The sequence below is a fragment of the Rhinoderma darwinii genome, chromosome 12 (assembly GCF_050947455.1).
Source record: "Rhinoderma darwinii isolate aRhiDar2 chromosome 12, aRhiDar2.hap1, whole genome shotgun sequence".
Lineage (NCBI taxonomy): Eukaryota > Metazoa > Chordata > Amphibia > Anura > Rhinodermatidae > Rhinoderma > Rhinoderma darwinii.
In genome coordinates, this window is record NC_134698.1 from 75,580,632 (window position 1) to 75,604,970 (window position 24,339).

The following is a 24,339-nucleotide window of genomic DNA, read 5'->3' on the forward strand; positions in this document are numbered from 1 at the left end:
CAGGGTTTACGCTACGTGAGGACGTACCCTTAGGGCATTGGACCCCACCACAGGGCCGCACTATACTGTTTATTATATTCTAATAAAATGGGGGATAAAACATCAAGTTAAACCATTCAAAAGGACAAGTAAGACAATAACAAGATTTAAAAAAATGACAATTTCTTCGGTTAAATACAGAATATTACAATTAATGGCCCTTAAAATTAATGTCGGAATCTGTTTAGAAATTTCTGTTTGAAACATTATGAACCAGAGATGATTTGTGTCTCCTGATTATCAGAGGCTCCAGATTGAAAAGCTGGAAACAAAATTGCTTATTTTTCCATCATATATTATTGGCCGCAGAAGCATTCGATTTGTTTGCTAATTAGCCAATACCTCCCAAGTTATAAGGAAAATAAACTTTAAAAACATCTTATTTGCTGCAAAGAACGGGACCTCTTGGCAAATAGATTCATTTTAGAAAAACATCTATCTCATGTCTATCTATTTGTCTTTCTATCTCATATTTATTTATCTTTATATCCATCTATGTCGTATCTATCTACCTCGTATTTATCTTATCTATCTAATGTTTATCTATCTATATCACATACTTATATTATCTTATTTAGCTATCCAAATATATCTTCTATGGATCTATATACGTATCTCTCCTTAGCTATACCTACATCACTACAGGGAGAGAGAGCGGCAGTATTATCTGTACCAATAGCATTTACAGGGAGAGACAGGGATGCAGTACTATCTGTACCTACATAATGTATAGCGAGAGAGACTGAGAGGCAGTACTATCTGTGCCGATATCATTTAGAGAGAGAAACAAGGCGACAGTACTTACTACCTGCACCTGCATTATTACAGGGAGGCAGTACTGTCTGCACCTGCATGATTACAGGGAGAGACAGGAGGCAGTACTATCTGCACCTACATAATTTATAGAGACAGACAGCGAGGCATTACTATCTGTGACGATCTAATTTACAGAGAGAGACAGGGAGGCAGTACTATCTGCACCTGCATTATTACAGGGAGGCAGTACTATCTGCACCTGCATGATTACAGGGAGAGACAGGGAGGCAGTACTATCTGCACCTACATAATTTATAGAGAGAGGCAGTACTATCTGTACCAATATAATTTATGGAGAGAGACAGGGAAGCAGTACTATCTGCACCAACATAATTTATAGAGGGAGAGGCAGTACTATCTGCCCCTACATCACTACAGGGAGGCAGTACTATCTGTACCTACATCATTACAGGGAGAGACAGAGGGGCAACACTATGTGTACCTACATAATTATAGTACGGGAAGCCGTACTATATGTACCTACAGTACATCATTTACAGGGAGAGACAGAGAGGCAGTACTATCTGTACCAATATAATTTACAGAGAGAGACACGGAGGCAGTACTATCTGTACCTACATCATTACAGGAAGAGACAGGGAGGCATTACTATCTGTACCTACATAATAACAAGGATAGATTGTGAGGCAGTACTATCTACCTACATCATTACAGGAAGGGACAGGGAGGCAGTACTATCTGTACCTACATCATAACAAGGATGGATAGAGAGGCAGTACTATCTACCTACATCATTACAGGAAGAGACAGGGAGGCAGTACAATCTGTACCTACATCATTACAGGAAGAGACAGGGAGGCAGTACTATCTGTACCTACATAATAACAAGGATGGATTGTGAGGCAGTACTATCTACCTACATCATTACAGGAAGGGACAGGGAGGCAGTACTATCTACCTACATCATTACAGGAAGAGACAGGAAGGCAGTACAATCTGTACCTACATCATTACAGGAAGAGACAGGGAGGCAGTACTATCTGTACCTACATCATGACAGGGAAGCTGTACTAATCAAGTAGCAGGGAAGTCATAGTGGTAAGGTGTATTATAAAATAGGCAAAACTTATTTTTGCCAAAATTCTCATGTACTCTAAAGTTGAACCATGCGTTATTTTCTGGGCACTGGCACTGGAACAGGTCGGGTTAGACCATCTGCTTCTGGATTAATTGAATTATAATGCAGCATCATTAATAATAAACTGTCTGTCTCTCTCTCATATCTCTATCTTCTATCCATCTATTTTATATTTCTCTATCGAAATTCTATCCTCTAATTTTATATATATTGTGACTATTTATGACTTGACTTCATATATAAATATAGGATTTCTTATATGATGTCTGGTACATGTTCCCTTCCCCTTCAGTCTGCTAACACAACCATTAACTTACAAATCCGCTGTAACGTATAACACGGTGACACATTCATATTTAGACAAGCGTACGAGTCGATTTGGAGTCGCCGGTCTTTAATTGAATAAATGTTGCTTTAAGAACCTGTCCTAAAATATCCATATGTATACGTGCGGATCGCATACAAATCTAGACAGCACATGGCCAGAGAGTCAGTTGGAAAGAACGAGTAAAACAGCAGTGACATATGGAGCGCAAGAAGCGGATGCTCCACGAGCGCTGCCATTCCTTCATTGTGGCTGCATAAAATTATCAGCCAGACCTGTGGCTGGATTACTGAACGCCTCCGTCCATCTGGGAATGTCTTTTATTCCAACCCTGTCATCCCAAGATTATTAGTATATTTTCTATGGCCTCATTCTAACAAAAAGGGTTGGGGGGGTTCGGGTTTTGGGTGCCCCATGGAACGAGGTCTCTAGGTAAGAACTTCACTACAGTGGTCCGGAACGTGCGGAGAACAAGACTGGGAATTATTATTCATGAACCCAGAAGCTCGGTATTAATAGAGATACTGAAGGCTTGTCGTTCCTCCTGCTCCTTCTAACAGTCTTGGCACGGTGACCAGGCACTGTCGGCACTCTGCTGGAGGCGGCGTTCTTGGCTGTGAAAACGGGGCATGCCCTCTGTCACTCATGGAGAGAAGCCCTCTCCAACTGTCTCTTTCCAACAACTTTATCATCAATCTCATTATTAACAGCTTCACTGCAGACAGAAAATGCAAACAAGGGTTATTGCCCGTGCCAAATTTCCAGAACGCACAAGACACCGGGCACCATACAATGTGAAATTCAGAGAGGACGCCGCGTGCCAGAGATTTAAAGGAAATGAGGGGAGAGCGATTTCTTCTGTTAGCTGCTTTATTACAATATCCATTTTCTGTTGCCCGGGGCCTTAATTTAGGAATAATCCAAAGCTCCAGCTGATTCTGAAAATCAATTTTAAAACTTGCTCTCTAAGAAAGTTCTAAAACTACCTCCTAATCCATTCTGGTATCAGACTCATATTAGTCAAGGATACATGATCTAATATACCATTCAGCTTTAATAATGCCGGATCTTTATGCAGAAAATAAAGGTATTTTAGATGTTTTAAATGCCTGAGGAAGGCGCATTATTGCCGGAGAGAGCCGCATGCAATATTGAGATAATTGACTCTGATGAGCAGAATCATAAACTGGGGAAAAACAATGGATTAAGAAGATTCCTCTAGAGTCACTTACCTTTCTTTCTCATAGAAATCCGGCTCTTATATTCAGAGAATATAGGTCGGAGTATAGACATATTTAGGCCGTAGCTGTGTGTACGGTCTGTGATTTACGGCACGGACGGGCCGCAGTGTCATCCGCGGGCCGTCCGCAATCACGGACCGTGCGCACAGAAGACGTGCATTCATTTCAATGAGACCGGACCATATAATGACATGGATTTTTTTCAATCCGGATTCCGAGCGTGGACACCACGGTCGTGTGCATTGGCCCATAGGAAAGCATGTGTTCTATACTATCCGGTTCCGAAATTGCGAATAGTAAACGGCCGCAAAACTGCAGTCGTGTGCATGGCGCTTTATACCGGAAATTATACTGAATGCATATAGCACCACACAATCAATAAGGTTGATTTGCTAAAACCGTAAAGCCCCTATTCGGGACCCTCATCTATTAGGTAGAGTGGGCAGCGGTCACAATGGAGGACCCAGCAGATCCGTGCGTTACATGGACAGACCATTGATTTCAATGGACACCTTGTAATTCTTTATTTCCCCTGTGGAGGCACTGCAGGGAAAGTGAGCACTTGCTGTCAGGTTTCCCATACTCTACATGATCCAAATGTAAAGCAGCAGTATCCGCACATGTTAGGATGTATTTTATATTAATTCGTGTTTTTTTCTTGACTATTTTAGATTTGCCAGAATTTAGACCCCAGTATTAGTGGGTGTTTGGCCATTCGGATGAATGTGCATCCTGCAAAATATTTTGCTCCCTATGAATCTAAGACAAATGTCAAGAAGTATATTTAAGTAGCCTGAAAAGTCCCTAAGGGTCCCGCTTGGGAGATGTCCTATTTTTTTTTTCTTTACGCCAAGTACTTCCAGGGTGTAGAGACACTAAGAAAATTCTGTATAGACCACTTGCATAAGTGACTCCTCGAAAACATCCATACACTCGACCTCTTTGGACAACCCCTTTCCATACATTATGTCCTATAAGGGCATATGGAGATAATAGGGGGGGAATCCCATAAATCCCCCCTATTAATCAAAGCAGGGAACTGCTGCAAAAAGCTGCTCTCGCTTTACAGTACTCTCAGCGGACACACAGTCATACTTCACTTTCCCTGTAGCAATGCCAGCCAAGTGGGTATTCGCCATCCTTTAGATTCTTGCTGTGGACCTGCTCAATTAAATGACCAAAGAGGATGATATAATGAATATAGCAAAGGACTGTGGTATATAACGAAGTGATAACAGAAAAACAATCCATTCCGTAAACTCCTATTCATTTCCATGAGATTTTCCCCATACAGCAACTCTTCAAAGAAACTTGTTCCCGACTCTCCAATAGTCGTCGACAAGCGTAACCATTGTGGTTGCGCAGTCGCTTAGCGCCATCTTGTGGAGAACACGCTACTTTCACGGTTGGCATTGAGTATAAGCTCTCAAAGGCAATTAGGGAGCTTTACACTAGTGATAAAAGCTGAAGAATACAGAACTGTCATAGTGAAAACATGTTCTGTACAAATGAAAGAAGAAAGCAGATCAGACGCCTGTCTCCGGTGATCAGCAATGGGATCATCACAGGCAGAATGTTCTCTGCACAACGTGTGCCATGATGAGAGTTATTACCCATACACCCTATAAGTGATCACTGACCAGCAGCAAATACGGAGGGATGATAGTAGGAGCCGCGGGCCTCTGTCTACCTGTTTCCACCATCCATGGTCTGCACTATACTTACTCCTTGTCATAAACTAACCCCATAGTACTGGCTGCAGCACAATATAGCTCAGTTATTACTGTATGTCATTGTATTGCACGATTATATAGACTCTATAGGGCAGTATTATATGGTCACTATAGGGCAGTAGTATATGGTCACTATAGGGCAGTAGTATATGGTCACTATAGGGCAGTATTATATGGTCACTATAGGGCAGTATTATATGGTCACTATAGGGCAGTAGTATATGGTCACTATAGTGCAGTAGTATATGGTCACTATAGTGCAGTAGTATATGGTCACTATAGGGCAGTAGTATATGGTCACTATAGGGCAGTAGTATATGGTCACTATAGGGCAGTATTATATGGTCACTATATAGCTGTGTTGTTATGTCATTATATTGCAGTATTATATAGGCACTATAGGGCAGTAGTTTGTGGACCCTTGCCCCACTGTTGTCGTCCCTTCCATGTGTCGTCTATTATGGCTTCTATCTAAACAGTGGGGACCGTCCTGATTGATTCTATTTAAAATGTCTTTTTCTCAGTTTTATTTCCTTTATATGACACTTTTTTCACTTTACAGCATATTTTATGTATTACAGGTTTTATTGAACAGAGAACTTGTAATAACATCTTCATTCTATCTGAGGGTTGCGCTTGAACAGATATTCTGCCTGTAAGAAAAAAATAAGAATAAACCGTTATTCAGAAGTCCGATGGATCACGTAGTACTAAACGGCAGATTTATGGAAGTCTGTGATCAGCAATGGGTCTTTGCTGTAAGAGAGGAAGGGTCTGTAGAGAGCAGGGGCCGGCCGGTCAGAAGTAGTAGTCTACATGTACACGTTGCGTATTCTGCTGCGTAAAATACGTAGCAAAACCGCAAAAAATTTGCAGCGTTTTTTTTATGCGTTTTTCGGTTGTTTTTACGTTTTGTAGCGTAAGTCGCAGCCTTTTCACGCTGTGGGTTTTGCTGCGTATTTCTGCAGAACTAGGGGGAGAGAATTCGCAAGCGGAATCACGGGATATATTGACATGCTGCGGTTTCGAAAATACGCACCGCGGGTCAATTTACGTCCCGAAAAATACCGCAGCGTGGACATGAGATTCCCCCGAATCTCATTGCCTTTGCTGGTACTTTATTACGCTGTGGTTGTGCCGCACGCAAATACGCGCGGCAAAACCGCACATAATACGCAACGTGTGCATTTACCCGTATGCAGAGCGGTGTCTGACTTGTCCCAGCCATATCTTAAATGGTGGCCCATTCATATAAATGGGCACCATATAATACCACGTTTATCCTGTAGCGGCCGCTGCAGGGGAAATGGGTGTCTGTAACTTCCCCCAATGATTTACAGCTGATCGCTGAGGTTTTCAGAAGCCAGACCTGCAGAGATCAGCTGATCGCTCGGGTGGCTTCCTTTTAAAAAGGAGTTGTCTTATTGAAACAACCTCTTTAAAGACTATGTACACCTTTTGAAAACAATTTTTTTTACTATATACTGTAAGTGCAACTTTGTAATTCGATTTTATAAAAAATTATTTTTACTTTTTCAGATACAGCCGCTTTTTATCCTTTATACAGAGCAGATGTATCTTGTGCTGAGATCTGAATCTGTCGGGTCAGCGGGATTGACTGGTTCAGTGACAGCGGATCCACCTTTAATCTATCACATCTAAGTTATGAACATAGTCCAGGGGACCCAACAGATTCAGGTTTCAGCACTAGATACAGCTGCTCTGTATACAGGATACAAAGCAGCTGTATCTCAAAAAGTAAAAGTTGCACCAATCACACTGATACACATTTGTATATACTTTTATTTTTTTTAAATAGTTTTCACATTTTTTTAATCGTTTTAAATTCATGCATTTCTAGAGCACATAGCTGCCACTAGGGGGAGCAAATGGAAGACAGATTAATATAATATACTTAATAAGCCTGTATATTTTTTTAGCGTGATACCTGCACTTGTTTTTTCATGTGCCAAGGAGCGTTTTACGTTTTGGTCGCTCTAGAGCGGTCGGCAAGCTTTTGCACTACAGTGATGGGAATTTGTACGTTCTGGCTCAGTATTGTTTCACAGCAAATATAACAAAAAACGCAATAAGGCCTCAGGAGCTACAGTTTGTGTGTGTGTGGGAGGGGGGGGGTGAAATAAAGTCTAAACCGCCCGTGATCTTACCAGATAATCAACAGGGTCGTCCGGTCTGGCTTTGCAGCATTCATTCAGTCCCTCTATCAGTGTCGGCATGACGTTCTTCATTAAATAATTCCTTAAAGGGATGGACTGGGCTTCCAGCATTTCATGCTCTTGGCGTTTTACTTCTTCCAGGCGATCGTTCTGTAACATTTGACATGGATTGTGTAGGTATATGTAGTCAAAACAGAAGCGTTTTATGGATGTTGTAATCGTAAGTCAAGTTACGTCAAATTAGCACTTCACTTTACTGCTATTTTACTATAGTCCCTGACCCAGGACCTTCCAAGCCCCAGACATCATCCCATATGACTGCCCTTATTTTATTATAAGATTTGGACACAGTCGGTTCTGTTCTCACATGGTTAGACTATATCGCACATAATATGGACACAATGCGTTGAATGTAATATTCCCTTTTTCTGCTATCCCGACTCACCCACTCCTCCCATCGGGCGATCTTCTCCGCTTCCTCTTCCGCTTCCCTCCTCTCCAATTCAGACTGTCTGGATGCCTCACGGGTAAGACTTTCCTCTGCCTCTTTCAGCTCCAGCTCCTCCAACTCTTCCATTGTCAAGCCATAGTTGCGAGGTTCCCCGACCTCCTTAGTAATTTGCTTTATAACGTCTCTATATAGGGGATCGTCGTCTTTAGAAACATCTGTGAAAACAATGTTATATCTTAAAAATAATGATTGGTATGTGCGATACTTGGAGGACGTGGGACCCCATATTGAGAATCAAAAATAGCCCATTCCTCTATGGTGCAGCTTCACCCCTCCACCCCACAGCCCTGATGCTTTGCATTGGAGAAATGAGTTGTGTCTCTCAGGATGATCGCTCTCTTCCATATTTGCTGTGCTGGTGGATAGAGGAGCTTTACACAGGTTCACACTGCACATAGGGATGGTGACACGGCCAACTTGAGTGCTCTCCTTATCACCCGGTCTTATACATGGTACATAGGTCCTTAGATGATAGCAGCATGGTGGTCCTGTAGATCGCCCAATCCATACAGTGTTTGGATCTCATGAACTGAGCATTGTGGGTAGTTACCTCTCACATGAAGCGATATATTGTCTTTATGCATGAATTAATATAAGAGGTGTGATAATTTACCATTAGCTGATGGTGTCCAATGTTTTATTCATAGGACCTACCGATATGCAGAGGGTGGATTTCGGCCTCATCAAAATAGTTCAGAACGGTTTCGTCTTCAGTGTTTAATTCACGGAACGTGGTGAGCGCGCGCAGAAAACGATCCTGAGCGTAATGTGTTCCGGCAACTACGCTCTCTGGTAGGTTAATGGCCCGGTTTTTCAGGAATTCATCCGATCCATCCAATGAAATGACATAATCTAAACATAAACAATATAGTGAATATAAAAATCAAATAATAAGTCATGTTAATCCACATTTAGCCTTATAGACTGCGCTCCCCTAATGTGTTCATGGGAGACCCCACAATCAGCTGTTATCTGCCACCGAGGTGCAATGTAAAGCTGGCCAGACACATGAGATAGTTGTCAGCCAATAGTTATCTTCTCTAACTAACCCATAAACATGCACAATTGGCTCCGCTGTGCATGCCTGTTATTTCTATGGATTTGGAGACAAGTGGATGCCAGGCGCAACTGATGCCGCTTATCTGAATGTAGACTATAGGATTGAACAGTTTAAAATCCAGTCTGTCGGTATGTCTCCATACACATTAGATAACATGTAACACGTATGGCCAAATTAAATGCTAAAAGTATGTTCATGTAAGTTCTGTTATAATACCTTAAAGAAGTTATTTGGTTAAGAAAAGCCAATTTTAATAACCTGTTAGGGAATTCTAATTTAATAGAGGGGGGTGTCTCCTGTTCAGGACCCTAATCTATCAGCCAGAGAGAAGACTGTCTCTTGCTCTAGAAGACCTGGAATGTCTGAGTACATGGACTATCCATTGATATCAATGAAAATTGTTTAATGCTTCATTTGCCCTGCGGAGGCACTGTAGGGAAATTGAACACTTGCTGTGGTTTCCTCCACAGATTACAGTTGTTTGCTGGAGGTCCAAGTACAAACTCTTCTAACAAAAAAGGATTGTCCGAAGAAGACAACCCCTTTAATAAAAACGATTAAAATGTAAAAATATTAATAAAACCTCCCTAAAATACACACCTGGGGTGATGGTTTTATCGAAGTGTGGGGCTTTACTCCTGCTCTCCTCTTCTTCTTCACCTTCTTCCGCTAAAAAACATAAAAGCAACAAACAATTAGGATAATTGAAATGTTCTGCAAGGCTTATTGGGAATACAGAGACTACGGAGGTCATGAATATACATACAGCTGAAAAGCTCCTTGGCTTGTTCATAGGTCTTCGGATATCCATCCAGGACATAACCCTGGTTCTGACAAGGCATAGATTTCAGTTTTTCCTTCATGAAGCGGATCACGTAGCTGTCATCCAGTCGTCCTGCAATGTGTGTGATAAATGTTACAATGGTTTATTTTGTCAATTATTAAATTGACTATATTGACAAGAAAGCAAAAAAAATCTGGTTACATTTCTCCTGCAACCGACTGAAATGTGCAACAACTATACAGATGTAAAGAGACAACCAGAGTGGCTCTGTGCTGCGGTATGTAAAGCAGAAAATAGTTAAGTAGCTTTTTTAATACATTACATAACTTATCCTGTACTGATTCTGTGTTACATCCTGTATTATACTCCAGAGCTGAACTCACTATTCTGCTGGTGGAGTCACTGTGTACATACATTACATTACTTGTCCTGTACTGATCCTGAGTTACATCCTGTATTATACTCCAGAGCTGAACTCACTATTCTGCTGGTGGAGTCACTGTGTACATACATTACATTACTTATCCTGTATTGATCCTGAGTTACATCCTGTATTATACTCCAGAGCTGCACTCACTATTTTGCTGGTGTAGTCGCTGTGTTCATACATTACATTACTTATCCTGTACTGATCCTGAGTTACATCATGTATTATACTCCAGGGCTGCACTCACTATTCTGCTGGTGTAGTCGCTGTGTACATACATTACATTACTTATCCTGTACTGATCCTGAGTTACATTCTGTATTCTACTCCAGAGCTGCACTCACTATTTTGCTGGTGGAGTCACTGTGTACATACATTACATTACTTATCCTGTACTGATCCTGAGTTACATCCTGTATTATACTCCAGAGCTGCACTCACTATTCTGCTGGTGTAGTCGCTGTGTACATACATTACATTACTTATCCTGTACTGATCCTGAGTTACATCCTGTATTATACTCCAGAGCTGCACTCACTATTCTGCTGGTGGAGTCGCTGTGTACATACATTACATAACTTATCCTGTACTGATTCTGTGTATCCTGTATTATACACCAGAGCTGCGCTCCCTATTCTGCTGGTGGAGTCACTGTGTACATACATTACTCATCCTGTACTGATCCTGAGTTACATCCTGTATTATACTCCAGAACTGAACTCACTATTCTGCTGGTGGGGTCACTGTGTACATATATTACTTATCCTGTACGGATCCTGAGTTATATCCTGTATTATACTCCAGAGCTGCACTCACTATTCTGCTGGTGGAGTCAATGTGTACATACATTACATTACTTATCCTGCACTGATCCGGAGTTACATCCTGTATTATACTCCAGAGCTGCACTCGCTATTCTGCTGGTGGAGTCACTGTGTACATACATTACATTACTTACCCTGTACTGATCCTGAGTTACATCCTGTATTATACTCCAGAGCTGCACTCACTATTCTGCTGGTGGAGTCACTATGTACATACATTACATTACTTACCCTGTACTGATCCTGAGTTACATCCTGTATTATACTCCAGAGCTGCACTCACTATTCTGCTGGTGGGGTCACTGTGTACATATATTACTTATCCTGTACGGATCCTGAGTTATATCCTGTATTATACTCCAGAGCTGCACTCACGCTGGTGGAGTCAATGTGTACATACATTACATTACTTATCCTGCACTGATCCGGAGTTACATCCTGTATTATACTCCAGAGCTGCACTCGCTATTCTGCTGGTGGAGTCACTGTGTACATACATTACATTACTTATCCTGTACTGATCCTGAGTTACATCATGTATTATACTCCAGAGCTGCACTCACTATTCTGCTGGTGGAGTCACTGTGTACATACATTACATTACTTATCCTGTACTGATCCGGAGTTATATCCTGTATTATACTCCAGAGCTGCACTCACTATTATAAACAGTCAGTTATCGTGTTGTCAGATAAACCTTTAACCGCTAAGCTGAGCTCCTATAATGCCGGCGGGCAGTTACGCTTTCAGATTACAGTATAGTGACTGGCGTAAGGATGACAGTTCCCAGAATGCAAATTACCAGAGCAGGCTCTAGGCAGACATTGAGCCACAAGGAATGATTTCAGACACAGAGCCTTGCGTTTTCAAACCACAACATTCTCTACCCTTGGCATTTCGTTGGTGTTTTCCCCTCTTTGAATGGGAATCTCCATTACCCCCCCCCCCCCCACTCCTGAGTGACAGACTGTAAATGGCGCGCTGCCGCTGCATTGTTTTTCCCCATGTTGCAGCTAAGAAATGCCCCCCCCCCCCTCTGGCCTGTCAGATTATACACCATAATGTGTAAGAATACAGGGAGACGTGTTAGAGAAATATAAAGAGTAATAAACATTGTGCAAATACCTCCATTTTGTTCCATGTTCTCTTTAACAGAATCCAACAGTTCCTGCCACGCTTCCGGGCCTTCCTCGCCCTCCTCTTCCTCTTCTGGGGGAGATTTTACCAACCGCTCCTTCACAAGGAGAGAAAATACACAATATGATTCCAGAGTGATCCAGGTAGGATTCCAAAGTGAAACATAAGGAGAGAGAATGTAAATGGAAGTATACACAGGCTGTCAGGGCATGCTGGGAGTTGTAGTTCTGTTTGGTAGCTGTCAGGAGAACAGAAAGGTAGAAGGTATAATAGTCAAGGTAGTTACAGATGGGCCTCCCCCATAAACATGGATTTTGGGGTCAGCTGAGCATGCTTATTTTCATAGGGAGAGCGGAATAAGCTGCTGCCAGACGCATCCGGCACCGCTTATCTCCTAGGAGAACAAAGTACAAGACCGGATAAAAGTCAACATCCAAAATCGTTGTTTTCCATTGATGAGAGATATTGGGGATGCTGTCAGTGGACGGTGCCCTGTTCACTTTTGGGGTCTTTATATTACGCATAGAAGCAGCAATAACTTACTAGATTGTCGATCGCTTCTGTGATGACGTCTTTTATATGGACATGATGCAGTTTGTAGTGTTTGCACAGTAACTTTGACACGGTTGTTTTCCCGACGGCAGGAGGACCCAGAATGCAGATACGTATAGGCTAATGAAAGAACAGAAACCAAAAGGCATTTTAATCCAGATACTCTGGGGCAAACCTTGCTCTTAAAGGGTAACTAAACTTTTACAAAACTTTTAACATGTCATAGTGATATGTAAATAAATACACATTTTCTGGAGGAAAATGTTGGAAGTGCTTTTTTTTTTTTTTTAATTCCATCATTTTTTTTTTTATAGCCCTTCAGAAATTATTCCATTTTGCAGTACGGAAAAAAAAAATCACCAATATAAGTCATTGAAGCTCCCCCTAGTGGCAAGTTCAGGCAGCCTGCATGTTATATTTTGAATCTATGTCTGTGCAGGGGATTTGGAGCTCTGTATCAGAAAAGCTATTCAAACACCATGAAGATATATTAAGAAATGAATACACACAGAATTAGACTCTTTTTAACCGATTAAAAATCACAAAATAATTTTTGAGGGCGGAGATAGACTTTAAAGGAACAATCTGGGCAAAATTGGTTCATTGTTTTATGCCTTGTACAGGGCCCGAGGGGCGGTGGATGACTAATCCTTTTGATGTTCTTGTATCCCCCGAGTCATGCATCCCCCCCCCCATCGAACCCTGTACTAGGTATAACACAGAATATCAGTTTTGTCTGGAGTGTTCCTTTAATAAAACAGGACTAATCAAGGACTTATAGGGTTCTGCTTTAATTTAGTTTTATTTTATTTTAGGGGGACATGCATTTTAATTATCATGGAAGTGTAAGGATTGTGGAGACAGGTAAGAACCTTACTGTCATTCAGTCCAAGAATAAGCCAGTCCTGAACACTTATAAGAACGTTACACTACAACAATCTATGACACAACTGCTCCGCGGTTACCAGTAAACCTCGACTCTGCTTATATTCTTTGATGACGGATTCAATGTTCTCCACGATGCCGGTCTGAGACACCCAGTTAATATTGAAATTCTCCTTTAAGAACACGGCCTCCATCCTCAGGTTCACCAGTAAATGGTCAATGTCCTGTTGCTGATACACAATAGATGTCTGTTCTATATACAAACACTGGAAAGAATGTCACCCTCACAGAGGGATCTGCACATCACATACATTAAAGAGGACCTGTCACTAGATCATATAAGTTGAACTGGTTTACTGACCTGAATAGCGCGGTCTCCCTGATTCCAGCGCTGGTTTTATTTTTTTACTGGACCCCCCCATTCCTGAGATATGGCCCCTTGTTGTGTTGGCTCCATATAAGCTAATTTGCTATAGTTAGCCAATGGGGGCGGAGCTAGCTTCCCTGAATCTGATGCTGACCAATCAGCACGAGGCAGCTTGAGGGTATTTCACACCCCCTTGGCTAACTACTGCAAATTAGCATAGAGGAAGCCAACACAAGAGTGGGCCATATCTCTGGAACGGGAGGGTCTAGGAAAAAAAGAAAAACCGCGCTGGAATGAGGGAGACCGCGCTATTCAGGTCAGTACACCAGCTCAACGTATATGACCTAGTGACAGGTTCTCTTTAAGGGGACGTCCACATGTAGCGTAAACATCGTAGAATTTCTGACCAGATTTTCTGTGTGGAAATTCTGTGCGTTTTCGCCATAGAAACTGACATGCCGCAGATTGAGAACACGCAGCGCAGGTCAATTTCCGCACTTCTTTTTTAAAAGTGTGCGAATGAGATTTTTTTTTTTTTAAATCTCCTCCGCTTTGCTGTTACTGTAATGCGCTGCGGGAATTTTTGCACAGAAATTCAGGACAGAATTTCTGCAGTGTTTTCGTGTGGAAATCCGCTAAGAGTTTTACTGAGAAACTGATTACCGTGAGCTCTTTGTTCAGGAATGCCGCCTCCTTAGATACTTTGTGCGCTTTACCAGGCCCGAGGTGAGTGCTGATACACTGCAAGAAAATGCATACATTTAGGATGAAAACATTGGTAAGGCCAGAATATAGCATGGGCCAAAAGAGGGAATTACCCTGTGGACTTTACCATTTATTGGCACACAGAGTTACAGAGTTAATAAGGTTGGAAAAAGACACCGGTCCATCAATTCCAACCTATAATCCTACCGTGTTAATCCAGAGGAAGGCAAAACCCCCATGAGGTTGATGCCAATTGTCTCATTAGGGTAAAAATTCCTCCCCGACCCCAATATGACAGTGTGACTGCTCTTACTGTAAAGAATCCCCGTCTATGATTCTGGTGAAGCCTTCTACCCCCTAGATGTAGAGGATGCCCCATCACGCTGATCTCACAACATGAAGCGATACCCACTCTTTGCTATCACTACATAATCCTTAGATTTGGGCAGGTTATGGCATTGTTATGTGTTCACTGCGTGGCACTATTATGTAGGAACTATATGACATTATATGTGGGTTCTGCGTGGTCATTTTATTTAGTATTCTTGGGTGATATTATTTGGGCTTGGTATGCCAGTCTTATGTGGGAAATATATATAGTGTTATGAGTTCCCTATAGTACTGTTGGCACTGTATGGTGAGGATCTCGGATCAGTGTGGCACTATTATGTGGGCACTGCATGGTGATTTTATTTGAGATGACAGGGTGGTATTAGGTTCAATGTGGCACTATTATGTAGGCATTGTATAGTAGTGGTATTTGGCATTGTAGGGTGGATTTATTTAGGCTCATTATGACACTTATGTAGGCACTATATAGTAATATTATGTGGGAAATGAGTGGTACTTTTATCTGACATCTAAGGGTGGTATTATTTAGGAAGCTTATGGCGCTGTATAGTAATATTATGTGGGAACTGTATGGTCCTGTTATCTGGCATTGTAGGGTGGTATTATTTGTGGCACTATTATGTAGACATAGTATGGTCCTGTTATCCGGCATTGTAGGGTGGTATTATTTGTGGCACTATTATGTAGACATAGTATGGTCCTGTTATCCGGCATTGTAGGGTGGTATTATTTGTGGCACTATTATGTAGACATAGTATGGTCCTGTTATCTGGCATAGTAGGGTGGTATTATTTGTGGCACTATTATGTAGACATAGTATGGTCCTGTTATCTGGCATAGTAGGGTGGTATTATTTGTGGCACTATTATGTAGACATAGTATGGTCCTGTTATCTGGCATTGTAGGGTGGTATTATTTGTGGCACTATTATGTAGACATAGTATGGTCCTGTTATCTGGCATTGTAGGGTGGTATTATTTGTGGCACTATTATGTAGACATAGTATGGTCCTGTTATCTGGCATAGTAGGGTGGTATTATTTGTGGCACTATTATGTAGACATAGTATGGTCCTGTTATCTGGCATTGTAGGGTGGTATTATTTGTGGCACTGTTATGTAGACATAGTATGGTCCTGTTATCTGGCATTGTAGGGTGGTATTATTTGTGGCACTATTATGTAGACATAGTATGGTCCTGTTATCTGGCATTGTAGGGTGGTATTATTTGTGGCACTATTATGTAGACATAGTATGGTCCTGTTATCTGGCATTGTAGGGTGGTATTATTTGTGGCACTATTATGTAGACATAGTATGGTCCTGTTATCTGGCATAGTAGGGTGGTATTATTTGTGGCACTGTTATGTAGACATAGTATGGTCCTGTTATCTGGCATAGTAGGGTGGTATTATTTGTGGCACTATTATGTAGACATAGTATGGTCCTGTTATCCGGCATTGTAGGGTGGTATTATTTGTGGCACTATTATGTAGACATAGTATGGTCCTGTTATCTGGCATAGTAGGGTGGTATTATTTGTGGCACTATTATGTAGACATAGTATGGCCCTGTTATCCGGCATTGTAGGGTGGTATTATTTGTGGCACTATTATGTAGACATAGTATGGTCCTGTTATCCGGCATAGTAGGGTGGTATTATTTGTGGCACTATTATGTAGACATAGTATGGTCCTGTTATCTGGCATAGTAGGGTGGTATTATTTGTGGCACTATTATGTAGACATGGTATGGTCCTGTTATCTGGCATAGTAGGGTGGTATTATTTGTGGCACTATTATGTAGACATGGTATGGTCCTGTTATCTGGCATAGTAGGGTGGTATTATTTGTGGCACTATTATGTAGACATGGTATGGTCCTGTTATCTGGCATAGTAGGGTGGTATTATTTGTGGCACTGTTATGTAGACATAGTATGGTCCGGTTATCTGGCATTGTAGGGTGTTTTATTAAGGTTCAGTATAGTACTATTTTTTGGTAGTATAACGTATGAATTACTCTCATTTCCCCTCCTTTGAAAAAAATAAAAATAAAAAAAAACAATTGGAGCCCTCAATCCTTTCCACATGTTTTGCCCAGGGGGAATTTATAGGCTTTGATTCAGTACTGCAATTAAAAGAAAAAAAAGGGTTAAAGGAACACTCCGGGCAAAACTGATATACTGTGTTATGTCCAGTGTCCTAAGGGTGGGGGGGGGGGGGGGGGTGCGCGTGACTCAGGGATTCTCTCTTTGATGCTCAGAACTTGGCTTAAAGTGGTTTTCCAGTCACAAGAAGTTGATGGTCTATCCTCTGGACAGGCTGTCAATATCTGATCGGTGGGCGACCACCTCCCGGAACCACAGCTGATCAGCTGTTTTAAAGGGGCTGCGGTGCTCATACAAACGCTGCTTCCCCTTCATTCCTGTCACTGCTCGTACTGTGAATCCCCGACATGCTTGTAGCGCTGATTCACAGTATTACAGTCTTAATGGGAGAAGGCTGTAATACTGTAAACCGCTGCTACAACTGTGTCGGCGATTCACACGTTGCGGCCCCTTCAAAACAGTTGATCGGCGGCGGTCCTGGAGTCGGTCCACCACCGTTTAGATATCGATGGCCTATCCTGAGTATAGTCCGTCAACTTCTTTTGAATGTAAAACGCCTATAACGCAGAGTATACGTTTTCCCAGAGTGTTCCTTTAAGTAGAATAAAACGAATTATAGATGAATTATATTTCCGTACCTTGACAATTTCCTCCAACGTGTGCCCTGAATCATCCACTGCGACCAGGTAGTGAGTCCTCGGCCTCTGATCCACTATGTTTTGTACCACGCTAGAATGAGCGTATAAATAAACGACAGTGTCATCAAGGATGAAACAAAATATTAAAGTCATTTTCCAGATATAACATCAATGGCCCATCCTCAGTGTGATGTGAGGTCAGTGCTGGTTGGATCTCACTACTTGACCGTCACTTTAACCATATTCACTTGGGGTTGGACGGTCGCTGCATGGACAAAGGTGGTGCTGGAGCTCCAGTAAGCACTGCATCCCCCTTCATTTGCTGATCAGTGGGGGTCCTGAGGGTCGGGTCCCCACCGATCACACATTGCTAGCGCTCAATATTACGTATCTGATAACACAGCACATAGGGGACCAAGGACAGGCAGTTCCTCTCTATGGCTTCCAACCAGCTTCAGCCTAATAATGCCTGGTATTCATTGCTTCTCCATAAATGACCCCACCTATGTGTAGGTCCATTGTCCACTATACCACACATGTAACACGTATGTGAGAGAATTATTGCATAATGTCCTAAGGCTTCGTTCACATCTGTGTCGGGGTTCGTTCATGGGTTTCGTTACACCTTTCGTCAGGGAAACCCATGGACGGAAAGGCAAACGGAAACCATAGTTGGAATGCTTCCATTGCAAATGGTTTCCGTTTGTCTCCGTTCCGTAAGGTTTCTGGTTTTTTTTGGCGGAATCAATAGCGTAGTCGACTGCGCTATCGATTCCGCCCAAAAAACTAAAACCTTACAGAACGGGGACAAACAGAAACCATTGGCAATGGAAGCATTACCATTGAAATCAATGGTAATGAAAACGGAAAGCTATGGTTTCCGTTTATGGGTTCCCCTGGTGGAAAGGTCTGACGGAACCCATGAACGGCACCCCGACGCAGATGTGAACGAAGCCTTATAACTTCAGACCTAGCGGGAACTGATATCCTATAAACATAGTAGACGACATTATGTAACAAAAACCTTACCTGGCTAAATCAGTAATATGAATCAATGGGATAATATTCTGTCCTTCTCCATAGATGGATAATGCAGGAGTCTCCCCCATCCAGGCCTCCTGCACCAGGACAAAAACCTCACATTATCACACGCATCACCATGTTCTGCATCATATAATGTGCGTTGTGTAACCACCCGCTGCCTGGACGGCACGGAACACTTTCCATTTAATGTTTACACACAAAAAAAAAGTAGATTCTTCCCCGAAATGAACATAAAAATCTAATAAGATGTGGAATGGGATGATGTCAGGCTGCTGTTCCCTATCTCTGCTGTTACTACAGAGCCAGTCCAGCTTTGAGCTGAGCAGACGTGTCATGTCTGACAGACTGGTTGCTAGGGATACACTGCCTAACAACCGCAGTCTTTCAATGTTGTAAGACAGTACAATGCTTTAAAAGCCAATCTGCCTCTTATTACTCCGGTCTACGGCTCAAGGGCTTGTCTTGTCAAAACGACTCTTTATTCGATTGTAGCCGGACCAGTGATCAGCTAATCGCCAATGGCATCTGGTACCCCCAACGAACAGCGGATATTGCTGGTGTTTGGCCACTCATTCTAATGAGTGGCCAACCACATAATACATGGACAGGCAGGATCCACTTGAAAAGCGAGAGCCCCCCCCCCCCCCCCATTATGTCGTCCATATACCCTAATAGGAGGCAAATCCTTTATTGAGGAAGGAGAAGGGTCAAGGTGGACTGTAAGGACATAACTCACTTGAAGGGGTATTCCCAATTTAGACATTTATGGCATGTCCCAGCTCTGGGACCCGCACCTATATCGAGAACTGGGTCACCCGACTCCTGTTTCACCCGGTAAGGTGCCCGCAGATTTCAGACGAGGCTAGGGGAGAGGTGGCAGATCTCTCCACTTTACTCTATGGGAGTTACAGAAACAGCTGAGAAGCCATGCACGGCCCACTCTCCACTAGTGCTCACCTGTAATCTGCAACCAGCGGCCGTCCTCACTGAGAGAAACGCGGGTTGGGTGACCCTATTCTCGATACAGGTGCGGGTCCCAGAGCTTGTACCCGCATCTATCAGACATTTATGGCATATCCTGGATATGCCATAAAAGTCTAAGTTGGGAATAACCCTTTAACTTCATCTCTTACTGATATATAAATGTAGGACCTCTGAATAGATCTTCCAGGTAAGAGACTTACTTTAAAGATTGTATGAAGAACGCCTTCTTCTGCTCCATACTGTACCCCAGATGCAATGACATAAGTTGAGAATTTGCCCTTGTTCTGCGCAGGACAAAAAAAAATAATGTTATGTTTTATTAACTTATTAAACTAAAATGAAATTAGGGAACAATAAAGCAGATATAACGGTGTTCGAACTATTTCCAGATAAAAGTCAGTAAATGCAACTCTGCCGATCACCACTAGGTGGCAACATTACTTTGTTCAATGTTATTAATAGGGACAGTATATTTCTGTATTGACTGGGGCGAGTACAGTCACAAAAAAATAAAAAAACGGATGCGCTAAAATGTTGAGGCATGTTACTGATATTCTATTAGCAGAATATTCTCTGACGTCCCAAACACGTCACCAAGAAGATACTCACAGATTTCCCCATCTTAATCACCAGCTTCTCCGCACTTATGTGATCTTTAAAATTTAAGTGACATTTCCTTCTCCGATAATCATCTTCAGTGAAAGGGATTTCCGGATCATCCTTTATAGGGAAATCAAACATGAAATTGTCACTTTTTACATTCAGATCTTTCCATGTCACAGGCTCTAATGCACGGACTGCAGGCCACGTACCGGATCAAGGGGTTTGCTTCGTGCCCAGGTCATGACGGTCGATATTAGTATAAACTGTTTTTGGCTCTCAAAGTTTTCAATCTCGGTGTGAAGTGCTGGAAATACAAAATGTTACTGATCACTAGACATTCCCTACTCTTTGCATCGAGGCAGGGGCGGAGAAGAATCGGGGGGAGGATGTAGATTCGGAGAGAGAACAGAAATGAAGATGAGTGATGTTGTTTTTTGGCTTCGACCAGCGCAGCAGGATCGCCCTATTAGAAGTCGCGGCACAAGTAAACAAGGGCGCCACGAGGGAGAGGGAGAGAAGATTAATTTGACAATTCATATTACATTTTTTTCACTTGAAAAGTTTATCCAGCATTAAAAAAACATGGCTTCTTTCTTCCAAAAACAGCGCCACACCTGTCTACAGTTTGTACCTGGTATTACAGCTCCGTGTCATTCACTTCAATAGAGCTGAGCTGCAGTTACAGACACAACCTATGTGCAGGTGTGGCGCTGTTCCGAGATGATAGCAGCCGTTTTTCCAATTCTGAACAGCCCTAAAGAAGCCATTGATCTACTATGAAACTTTTCATGGTACACGAGATTCACCCACCGGACACGGCCCACGATGCTTCTTCAATCTGAGACGGCTCCTCGGTGACGTTGTAAATGATGACATCACTCTCCAGTAGATGAGGTAATAGTTCATCTCTACTTGAGATCTAAAATAAGAAGAAGCGGTCAGACAAAGACGTATAAGAAACAACCCTCAGAAGTCTCAGTCCAGCAATGGTCGGACAGTGTAACAGGCCCGGATCCCCCACAATGCACTGCCCAGCCTGTAATAATCATTCTTGGGGGTGAGGTAGCAGTCGCACCCGGGCCCTGGAGTCTGAGGGGCCACATAAGAAGGCACCAGTATTACAAATGGTAAGTGGTGGCCCTGATACAGATTTTGGCTCCTACCGTATTAACCCCTTATGGACATATCTGAGATATTTCCTATATTTTCGGTCTACTATCAGGTACATCAGACGATTACAAGAATTACACAGGACAGGACTTTACCACATAAGACTCCACAGGGAAATTCAGCTTCTTGCCAGAAGGATTGGACAGACTTCCCACAACCTGGAAGAGTCCCTGTCTGGGATCACCACCCGCTACATCCTCATGAACTGACGGATTTTCCACTTCTTCGGCTCCTTCTTCTGCTTCTTCAAGGGACGCTCCAGCCACGCAAGTGGACAGATACTGCAAAGGTAAGGAAGGCAGACACTGCAGACATATATTACTGGATTACAAGATGATTGGGGTCCAGACCGCCGCACCGGAACCGAACAGCTAAACCCGCAATGGAAATATCCGCTGCCACTATCTACAATTGCTGCAATGTTAGGGTATGTTCACACGAGGGCGTCCGTAACGGCTGAAATTACAGGGATGTTTCAGCCTGAAAACATCCCCGTAATTTCAGCCGTACCGGCATGTGCAGGCGCTTGAACGCCGCGTCAATTACGGACGTAATTGGCGCTGCTTTTCATTGGAGTCAATGAGTAACGGCTCCAATTACGCCCAAAGAAGTGACAGGTCACTTCTTTGACGCGGGCGTCTATTTACGCGCCGTCATTTGACAGCGGCGCGTAAATTACGCCTCGTGTGAACAGACAAACGTCTGCCCATTGCTTTCAATGGGCAGATGTTTGTCAACGCTATTGAGGCGCTATTTTTGGACGTAATTCGGGGCAAAAACGCCCGAATTACGTCCGGAATTAGTGCGTGTGAACATATCCTTAACCAGTGCAATCGGAGATTCTCTCCAGTAAAGTTAAAGGGGCAAAATCGGGAAGCGCGTAGATCAGGCCGCAGTTTTGATGCCATGAGCGTCACTACATTCACTACATTCCCTCTTCAAGTCAACCTCCATTTTTTTATTTTTAGAAGTCCCTTATGTGTCAGAGTCCATAAAGTGGTATTCTCCAGATAGTATGGCGGAGGCACGTGGCAGGAATAACCCACCACTTACTGATCCTGGGGGTCACACGACTGCCACCACCCCCCAGTGATCCTCGGAATAAAGGAGATGCAGAAGTGGTTCAATAGTATCTACACTTTTATCAAACTTTTGGTATGTCCTAGACATATCAAAAGTTTGGATTGGTGGGGTCCGGGGGCTGAGACCCCCCACTGTTGCTGAAACAAAGGTGCAGAAACACTCTGCTGCGAGCACTGCACCGTCGGCTGTGATCGGCGCTCCCTGTCAGGCTGAAGACGGCTCATATGGATGTTCTATCAACCGGAGGATGAGCGCTGATCGCAGCAAAAGCAGCAAAGCGCTCAGGAAAGCTCTTCTGCACCTTCGTTTCAGCAATGGTGGGGGTCTCAGCACCCGGACCCCACCGATCTGAACTTTTGATATGTCCCTGAAGTTTGTTGAAGGTGTAGCTACTATTTAAGCTTCACAAAGTTTCCCTGTAGGGTGGCGCTACCGAGCACCCGCTGTACAACTAGAATGGGGCTGTATTGCCGTTTCCTGCACAGCGGCTGAACGGGACCTGGGATTCTCATGATCGGCAGGAGCCCCCGCCAATCATATTGTTATGGCAACTCCTGGTGATATGCCACAATGTAAGATGGGAATACCCCTTTAACCTCTGTTATGTTGCGCCCCTCCCAGGCTGTGATCTGTAAACGCCAGGGGAGCTGCCGCCATATTACAGGATTAGGCCGCTACATACCGCGATGTTTGGTCTGTGAGATATGGACAGTATGTCGAATGTACACAGTACAGGGAGCCGGCTCCTGGCATCATAGTCCTCCATGGATGACTATGATAATTAATTAGTGATCATATAATTAACAGGGATCAGCAACTTTCGGCTCTCCAGCTGTTGTGAAACTACAACTACCAGCATGCCCTGACAGCCAAAGCCTTTATTATTCCAGCCAAAAGCTGTCAGGGCATGCTGGGAGTTGTAGTTTCACAACTGGTTTCGTCCAGTCCTGCAGAGTGAGAGTCACTGTGGTTGTCCACCCTGACATGTAGGAAAGGGGAGGAGGGGTTCCTCCTTCAGACGGCCATAAACGGACGCATTTTAACTCATTGTTCACACAGTGCAGATTTGCTGCAGATTTTGCATGCATTTTTTAAAGCCAAAAAAAAACAGAATCGGATCCAAGGGAGAGCAGAAATATAAGTCCTTCTATTATATCTTTTTTCTGTTTAGGCTTCGGTCCTGGTTTTGGCCTAAAAAAATACATGCAAAACCTGCAGCGAATCTGCAGTGTGTGTACAAAGCCTTAGGTTGCAGTCAGACGCGGCAGATTTTGTTGCAGTAATTTCTCCAACTGACCACTGATCAGTTCCATTCATCTGAATAGGGTTTATTTCATGGATTTCTGCAACAAAATCTACGGTGTGTGACTGCACCCTTACGACCACAAGTCCCAGCCAGCAAGTTACTGTAGAACTAGAAGTCTCAGCATAGTAGTAGATGACTCAGCTCCCGGCATCAGACAATGGTGAGATGAAGGGGTCACCGGTATTACCTGGCCAATGTTCCGGGCGGTGTAAGAATCTAAGTTGTTGATAAAGATCCGTTTGGGTCTCACGATTCGTTCTCCTCCCTCCGCCATATTGCTCTGCCGGTTGCTAAGGTAGCACAGCGGGTGCTAGGGGCGGTTCCCAGACGCAGAATCAGAGGCTGGCTTGGCGTTGCTATGGTAACCATACGC

General features: G+C 43.1%; 1 protein-coding gene across 1 annotated transcript; it reads right to left on the bottom strand.

Moving 5' to 3' along the window:
- Window positions 1-5,819: 5,819 nt before the first annotated feature.
- Window positions 5,820-24,339, bottom strand: AK7 (adenylate kinase 7). The gene is made up of 18 exons (XM_075844077.1): window positions 24,154-24,339; window positions 21,673-21,858; window positions 21,218-21,326; window positions 20,617-20,711; window positions 20,414-20,524; window positions 20,005-20,088; window positions 18,806-18,894; window positions 17,777-17,867; window positions 14,641-14,718; window positions 13,691-13,840; window positions 12,717-12,845; window positions 12,162-12,270; window positions 9,768-9,896; window positions 9,602-9,670; window positions 8,596-8,793; window positions 7,876-8,096; window positions 7,422-7,580; window positions 5,820-5,906 (listed from the first exon to the last, which is right to left on the bottom strand). The coding sequence occupies exons 1-18, from the start codon at window positions 24,238-24,240 to the stop codon at window positions 5,868-5,870; spliced, it is 2,133 nt and encodes a 710-aa protein (XP_075700192.1). The 5' UTR covers window positions 24,241-24,339; the 3' UTR covers window positions 5,820-5,867.

Coding starts and splice junctions, on each gene's coding strand:
- AK7 (XM_075844077.1), bottom strand. CDS start 24,240: ATGGCGGAGGGAGGAGAACGAATCGTGAGACCCAAACGGATCTTTATC. Junction 20,712..21,217: donor AGCATCGTGGGCCGTGTCCG/GTGGGTGAATCT, acceptor TTGTATTTCCAG/CACTTCACACCGAGATTGAA. Junction 5,907..7,421: donor ACGACCCTGTTGATTATCTG/GTAAGATCACGG, acceptor TTTTTCTTACAG/GCAGAATATCTGTTCAAGCG.